We start from the raw sequence: 8149 nt of genomic DNA, 5'->3' as shown, positions 1-8149 counted from the left end.
CTACTAGTATCTGGGACGCTCTTTTTGCTGATCACGGGACGAAGTCGGACTTGGACCGGGCCAGCACAGCAGGGAGGCAATGTGACCTGTAGTAGTACTGTACTAGTACTACCCAGGAGCCTGCTGACAAGGTGGGGCACGGAAAGCGAGGACGAGACGAGACGAGACGAGACGAGACGAGACGAGTGACTCCTCCTCATTCCGTGCTCCCGGTTCCTTTCCTTTCCTTTCCTTTCCTCTCCCCCCGACAGCGACTCCGACCACCAGCCCCGGCGGGCGATTTCTAGGGTTCCGGCGACCCCCCCCCCTCCCGAGGTCAGCGGTGAGCCCCCCTCCCCCCCTCCTCTCCTCTCCCGCGCAACCCCCTTCGCTTCTCATCTACGCGCGCCCCAAGATGCGTCCTCTCCTCTCCTCGGGGTGGGGTTGGGTTGGATCTGACGTGCCCGTTCCTCACCCCCGCCCACGGCGGCAGGGGAGGCTCTGTTTTTCGGTTTCAATGCCTAACTGCTTTTCGATTTGCAAATAGCTGCTACCTAACAGCTCCTGTATGTATGTATGCATGTTTTTCTCTTTACTAATACAGTACTACTCTAGTAGTATCTGTAGCTAACCAAGTATTGGGCTATGCACCAGCCAGCCAGATAATCCTAGAGGGAGGGAACAGCTACTCGTCTTGTTTCTTATATATACACGCATGTTTGGCTTTACATACTCTGTTTCTATATGATCTGTATACACGCTTCGATTATTATTGTCTCCAACCGATGCGATGCCCCACAAATAAATCCGCAATACATCTTACTCATCATCATCATCATACTGGTGTACATTTTCAGGGTCCTGAATGAGTCTTGCTCGACCGCCCAACCAGCCAAGACTCGGTTCGGCGCCCAACTAGTAGCGCTGCAGCAGCAGCTCAGAGCGTTGGCAAGCAGGATGCTGGAGGATTTCTTCACTCCTACGGAGATGGAAGAGGGCATCTCAACCGTGGCGAGAATCGGGGACCTCGTCTCTGAGATGCGCGAGCTCAGAGACGCCGTCGCGCTCAATGAGGCCGACCTGCTGAGGCGGTGTTCGGCCGCCGTGAACGCGCTAGCGGTCACCGCAAACGAAGAGTGCTTGCAGCATTTCGTGCAGCTAGACGGCGTTGCTTTTCTCACCAAGTGGTTTCAGGATGTTCAGAGTTGCAGCAAGGATAGCAGCAGCGCGGCACAGGATCTAATGCTTGCAATACTCACTGCTCTCGACGGTCTTCCAGATACCGCGCGAGCACCAGCGTCCTGTGGAGTCCTCCTGCCTACTGTTCAGAATCTGCTTGTTCATGCGAATGCTGAGGTCAGCCGGAAGGCGCGAGTTCTCTGTCAGAAATGGAGCAGCGTATCGAAAGGTTGTTGTACACATGACCAGGACGTGGATACACAAGATGCAACACGGTTAGATCGGCAGCTTAAAGATTCACAAGCTTGCCAGGAGACGGAGAATGGTGAAAAGGATGGAGCAAATGAGCCTGTGATTGCTGATGATGATCAATCTAATGGAAATGCCATTTTAGGAAATGACATCTCAGTATCATCTCATGGCAGTTCAAAAAAGCTGCTGCCCTACGCTGACGAGATTTCTGCCATGAATGATGTAGGCCTGGCCACCAGTGGCATGCCGCGCTTGGACTCTCTTGGAGCAAAGAGTGGTGCTGGGCAAGTTGCAGCACCAGACATGACCACAGAGGCCAAGTCTCCAGAGCCTAACAACTCATTTCTTAGTACAGAAATGCATTTGGAGGACCAAAATGATCCAGCTTGCTTGGATGATATCAAGAAAGATGAGCCATTTTCAGCAGACGTGCCACATTCTGAGAAGGACACGGTGGAAGATTTAAACCATCTCGCAAATGTAGGCCACATTATGCAAGATTCATCAGATGAAGAAAGATTTGGCAAAGAAGAGGCACCTACATCATCATCTGATTCGGATGCAGAGGGTGCCATTAATGAATATAGGTTTCAGAGATGTATGGATAGCTTTGGAGATTCCTCAAAGGCACCAGACTCAAAGTCGGCTGCGTTAAATGGAGATAAATCGACATCATTAGCAGAGTATGATGACACTGATGCACTGGAAGTAGCTCGTCTTGTTGCTATTGAGGTGGAGCGGGAAGTCATCGACTACAGAGAGCCATTTTGTGATTCTCCTGATATTAATTCTCGCGATGATAGTCCTGACTTGGTAGCAAATCAGCAGCCTGAGCCGCCTATTGATGAATCAAATGACAATAAATCCTCCACTACGGGGAACGGTTCAGGGAGTTCCTCATCTCTTAAGGAGGATGGCTCGGGTATTACCGATGACACTGGCCCTTTCACTAGAAAACTTACACGGAGCACAGAACTGGAAGACTTTGATCTTAACGAAAATCAGTGCCCTGAGGAAACTGACTGGCATACAAAGTCTGTTCTGAGTAATTCTGTTAATCTGTCAACACCTATTGCTGTGGCTGCTTCGAGAGCATCTTCTGTGTTCCCATCAAGACTCCATTTCGAAGGTGAACATGGATGGAAAGGTTCCGCTGCTACTAGTGCTTTCCGGCCAGCTTCTCCTCGACGGAATTTCGAAGGAGACAAGTCAATTCTTGCTTCTTCGCAGAAAGCAAGCAACATGTTTGACCTGAATTTAGCTGATAGCGACAATGCCGTCGCCGAGGAGCCACGTTCAGCAGCCATCTTCCCAACTTCTGGGCTAGCATCCAAGGATAAGTCCGCCGCTTTGGCTGTGAGTTGGGGGTTTGAACTTGACCTTAACGGCCCGTGCGATAATGAGGAAGCCGCAGTCACTAAAACAGATGTGCCATCGTTCTGGAATCGGCGACAGTTTGCTGGCACAATCAGTCAGCCTCCTTCGTCTTCATCTTCAAGGCAACCTGCAGTCAATAACTTTGACTTGAATGACAATATGTCGAACATATATGGCTCATCACGGGCAGTAAACGAGTTCTCTGCCAAGGCTTCAGGGAAGGAAACTTCAGGCAGTTCTGAAGTTACAATTCTGGGTAAGCGAATACTTGTTGGACAGCAAGAACATCGCCACCAAATCCAGCATAACTTTCTTGGTCCGAGTATGGAGTCTAGAGTTCATACAAGACCAATGCAGTCTTATGCACACGCACCCCCTAGTGTCGAGAGCTATCCGTATCTCTCTGCTTTATCATTTCCGGGGCCTATGATGTCATTAGCGGGTGGTCCTTACATGGTTGATGCCAGGGGTGATCCGGTTATGCCATCATTGCTAGGCTCAGGTGTCGGCGTTTCTCATCCATCTTTCAGCAGCAGAGCGATTCCACCGTCTTCTACAGAACTGAGCTATTTCCATCCTAGCATGGGTTTCAGCTATGGACCCTCATCTGAAGGCGTGCGGCGGGAAGATGGGGGCTACTGGCCTGTGTCGTTCCAAGGTCAGAACATGTTTGGCGATGAACGCATGAGAAACATGTCACAGGGTGGCGGCAGTACCTCCTCTGGGGTGGCACCGAAGCGGAGAGAGCCAGACTCGGGCTGGGATCTGTTCCAAGGCCAGAACATGTTTGTCGATGAACGCATGAGAGACATGTCACAAGGTGGTGGCAGTACCTCCTCTGGGGTGGCACCCAAGCGGAAAGAGGCAGACTTGGGTTGGGATCTGTTCTCACGTCGCTAGGCATGAGGCGTGAGGGGTTTTTTGGCACCTGAAATTGGGTCCAGTTCTACTAGGTTGGAGGACATACACAGAGAACTGAATAAGGCTAGCTACCTGCGGATTTCAGAGATGCAATGGATCTGGTTAGCGGCTGAAATCGTTGTGTAGATTTGCTTCTTTGTGAGAGTAGCTAGATTCTTTTAGTTAACTTAATACAGCCAACTGCTCTCTACGGAAAGCTGAATCTATGTATATCATTCTAGAACTTATAATTAATAGATGACGATTGCTTCAGTTTTGGAAAGGAAAAGAACCTCCGTAATATGTGTTTCATTTTGCTATATTATATTTATCCTTTTGCAGATTTGAGAAATTTGGCTGTCATGTGATTCGGAAGTGGTGCTGCCTTATTTTGAGAAGATGGGGATCACAGGGGGAATCTGGAACATGTCATGACCTGCAAGGTAATGTTATTTTTAGTGATGTTCAGTCATATGTGGAATCACCCCGTGCTTCACGTTTATCATGTGCTTTTATAAAACCTTCGCTTTTATAAAATTGCATTTGGTTTGGCTTTGCTTTTATTTGCTTGTGTTCGTCCTCTCTCTTGTTTCATCCTCCACCTCTTGTGATGTTCAAGCCAACCACCTTTCCACCACTCGACCTAATTTTAAGGGAAAATTTGCTATAGGACACCGTTATTTTCTAGCGTTTGCCAAAACACACCGCTCGATTGTGTCAGAACACAACACCTCGCCAAAAACGGAAGGTCATGCCAAAATTCTCCATTATATGGTTGATATAAACCTACCCATCCCTTTCTAGTTTACAATGCAACTATTCTCTTGAGTTGGGTTCTACCCTTTCTCAAATGGCTAAACCCATTAGGGTTCACCAAATATTTTGAATACCAAATATTTCTCCTTTTAAATCTTTATGTCTCCCCCCTTTTCTTTTATTCCTTTTATTTCCCAAGCCACCATAGTTTGATATATAAAGGCTTGAGCCTTCTCTGATATTCAAAAGTACATTTCAAATTTCAAATCTTCTCTCCAAATTTTAGAAAAGAGATTCAAAGAGAAATATTTTAAAAATAGAAAACATAAAAGAAAAGAAAAAGAAAAACCTAAAGCTAACCTAACCCCAGCCCAACCTAGCTAACCAAACCGGCGGCCCACTCCCTTCCCATCTTCCCGAAACGGTATGCGTCGTCCCCTTTTTCTTTTCCGTCGAGAGCCGTCATCCTCTTCCCCACTTTACTGGCAAAAGCCTCCGACGCCGTCACCTTCCCTCACGGCCACCTGCTCCCTCTCCTTTTTAAGCGCCGTGTTGCCTCGCCGAACCCTAGCCTCCCCCTTCCTCCTCTTTCGCGTCGCACCTTTTTCCCTTCTCCTTTTCTTCCACCTCTGTGTGTGCGAGAGGGTTTTACCCCGAGCTTTTACCGACCGCCGCCATCGCCATGACCGTTCTCGAGCTCACTTGAGCGGTGGAATAGAACCGTCGTACCCTCCTCTTCCTCATCGACTTCTTCACGGAACCAGGGACGCCAAGAACTGCTCGGATTCTTCCCCGCCGCCGCGCCTTCTTCCTGGACTCCGACGAACGCTGCCACCTCTGACCAATTCTCTTCGTCGGCAGCCTTGCGATGAGTAGCTGCTTCACCTCAGGCCTTTCCCCGCACGTTTACTTCCATGCATCGCCGATTCGAAATCGTCTCTGTCCGCCACCGCCGCGGACATGAATTCCGGCGACGTCTGCCGCCGTTACAGCCCCCACTAGTAGAAAAACGGGCATCGATACCGGTTCCAGAGGGCCATTTGCACCGGTTTCGCAACCGGTATAAAACATCTTGTACAAAAGGTCCCCACCCTTTCGTACCGGTTCCTTACGAACCGGTGTTAATGGGACCTCCACGTGGGCGCCCAGGAGAGCGCACGGCGAGGGAGCTTTGCTACCGGTTTGTATTACAAACCGGTTTGTATTACAAACCGGTACCAAAGGTTGGCTACCGCGGCAGGAAATATGCATGAATCTCTGCCGCGGCAGAGAATTCAGGGTTTAGGGTTTTTGTAGGGGTTTAGGGGTATCAGAGCGTTTCATATCGCGTCGATGCACCGGAAACGCGTTTGGGTTTACGTAGTACATGAAGACCAAGGTGATGCATATCAAGTTAGTGCATATAATATAACACACATGTAATTGCATAAGTAGTACTCTCCGATGCATATCAAGTCGATGCACCAGAATTAAGTAGTACATGCAGGAAGATCGATCTATTACATGTACCATAGTGGTACACTCCGAGTCAAACTATATATACACACAAAGCAATCGAGGAGCTGGAGAAGATCTTTATGCATAGTGGTACTCTCCGGATGGTGGTATGACTTCCTGAAGGAAAAATCCCGCCAATTCCTCGCCAATTGCTTTGAAGCGCTCCTCGATTGAGATCTTCTCCCGCTTTCTTCTCAACTGTAAAAGAATAAGATACAAATGAATACATGAGCTATGTGTGTGTGTATATATATGTATATATCAAATCACAAATCAAACAATTATTACTGAAACTCAACACAACTTATGGTAAGAAAATAAATTTGTGAATATTGTTTTCGTACCTCTTTATTTTTTTCATTATTCGCTCTCTCGCTGACAATTCTGTGGATGCACTCGCAAACGTAGTATCCACATAGATCAGTCCCCAGTGGTTGTTTCGCACATTTCTGTACAACAATATAATTCAATCAAACAATAATCAAGTATGATAAAGGTGTGTGGACCTAGGTAGTACTACTTACTTTGTTTGCACGCCATATCAGCTTCGGTGCCCATTGAAAGGACTGATCTTCCTTGATGAAAGTTTCCCATACGCTGTCCGACAAAAGAAAATGCACAAAAGAGTTATCAATCAGTTGATATCAGGAAATTAACAAAAAAACCGATAAGAATTTGAATTACCTTTTGAGCATAAGAAAACAAGACTTGTATAGTATAGGCTCTTTGGTTAGTGAGTCAAAGACTTCAACTTCTCCTTCGTACATTTTAATGACGATAAGAATAAAGTGAAACCTGCGCACGTTTAAATATGTAGTGTCATATATATAAGTCATCAGTTAATATTTTAACATATGGTGAGCAAAATAGAATGTGTTATAAGAGAGTAACACTCACTGGAAGTTGTAAGGCCAAAGTATTGTCTTTTTGTCACGTTGTCGCTTCAAAAACCTTAACAAAGTCTCCGGTGTATCCCTGTTATAGAGGGGTTCTTATATGGTCCTGACATGCATTGTGTCCGGGTCAATGAACCCAATGTCCGTGATTTCATCCCTTTTGCATTCGAGCATCTTCGATCTGCATAACATAGCGCACAAAAGATTATAATTTGCAGATAATCAAGGAGCTGAGCTAAAGACTTCTCAAATTATATAAATAAATCACTACAGACAATAGCAACTGATGATAGATTTGTCGAGGGCCCGAAGCTCGCAGAAGTCAACGCTCACAGAGTATTCTTGGAAGTAGTGCTCTTACTTAACTCGCACCATGATAGTCTCGATCCCTCCCTTTGTGGCAACACCGTACCACGTATGCAAGTTACGCATACTTGTTGGTAGCTTCCTGAGATTCTCGACCAAATCTTTCCTTTGAACATATTTATAGACTACCTTAGCCATGGCGTAATCGGTTGAGATTTGTCGAGAACTTTGAACGGCCTTCTCGTCAAACACCTTGAGAGGGGGGGCCGATTGAACAGGTTGTTGTCCGAGCTGGTAGACTTGGTGTATCCCTTTTATCTCCTTGATACCCGAGCTGGTAGTGGGGGTTTTCGCCTCCATCATATCGTCATACGACCTTTCAATAGAACGCCTATAGTCAGATGGCGGTGATGGTTCAGGGTTATATAGATTCTCGACTGTACAATAAACTTTCACCGGATCTAGTGTCTTCTGAAAAGGTATCTCTGGCTCTTTCTTAGCAAAAAAGGCCCTCAGCTGGGAGTCAACGGCTTCCTGGTTTTCCTCGGGAGTTTTTTCCCGAGGTAACTTCTCAATAGGCGACAGTGGTTTCTCCTTTCTAGCTTTCTTCCTAGGCGGCGTACCGTTCCGCTTAACGGGCGCTATCTTACGCGGAGGATCTCGAGGTGGTGGACTCACGCTGGGGTCCCTCTCAGGTAGGTGTGGACTTTGCTGCTCATGTGGACTGCTAGGAGGAGGAGTCGAAGGCCTTTGATGCTCGTGTGGACTGCTACGAGGAGTCGGTGGCCTTTTGATACGTCCAAAACGTATCTACTTTCCCGGGCACTTTTGCTATTATTTTGCCTCTAATTTGTGTATTTTGGATACAACTAACACGGACTAACGCTGTTTTCAGCAGAATTGCACTGGTGTCTTATTTTTGTGCAGAAACTCAACTTTCAGGAAAATCCCCGGAAATAATCGCAATGGGCCTATTTTCACAAAGAACTCACGGGGCCAAAAGGGCA

General features: G+C 47.1%; 1 protein-coding gene across 4 annotated transcripts; it reads left to right on the top strand.

Annotated features, from left to right (window-relative positions):
* Window positions 1–227: 227 nt before the first annotated feature.
* Window positions 228–8149, top strand: LOC124702351. Of its 4 annotated transcripts, XR_007002435.1 has the most exons (3): window positions 228–322; window positions 4030–4130; window positions 8041–8149. XR_007002435.1 is itself a non-coding variant. In XM_047234494.1 (2 exons), the coding sequence occupies exon 2, from the start codon at window positions 937–939 to the stop codon at window positions 3685–3687; it is 2751 nt and encodes a 916-aa protein (XP_047090450.1). In that variant the 5' UTR covers window positions 228–315; window positions 837–936; the 3' UTR covers window positions 3688–3988. The 4 variants fall into 4 exon arrangements, 2 of the variants coding, with proteins under 2 accessions (XP_047090450.1, XP_047090441.1); XR_007002432.1 differs by lacking the exon at window positions 8041–8149 and having other exon boundaries at window positions 4030–5707; XM_047234494.1 differs by lacking the exons at window positions 4030–4130; window positions 8041–8149 and adding an exon at window positions 837–3988 and having other exon boundaries at window positions 228–315.

This window comes from Lolium rigidum, chromosome 1, assembly GCF_022539505.1.
Source record: "Lolium rigidum isolate FL_2022 chromosome 1, APGP_CSIRO_Lrig_0.1, whole genome shotgun sequence".
Lineage (NCBI taxonomy): Eukaryota > Viridiplantae > Streptophyta > Magnoliopsida > Poales > Poaceae > Lolium > Lolium rigidum.
The sequence above is the reverse complement of the archived record's forward strand: the minus strand, read 5'-3'. Positions and strand labels throughout refer to the sequence as shown.

Coding starts and splice junctions, on each gene's coding strand:
- LOC124702351 (XM_047234494.1), top strand. CDS start 937: ATGCTGGAGGATTTCTTCACTCCTACGGAGATGGAAGAGGGCATCTCA.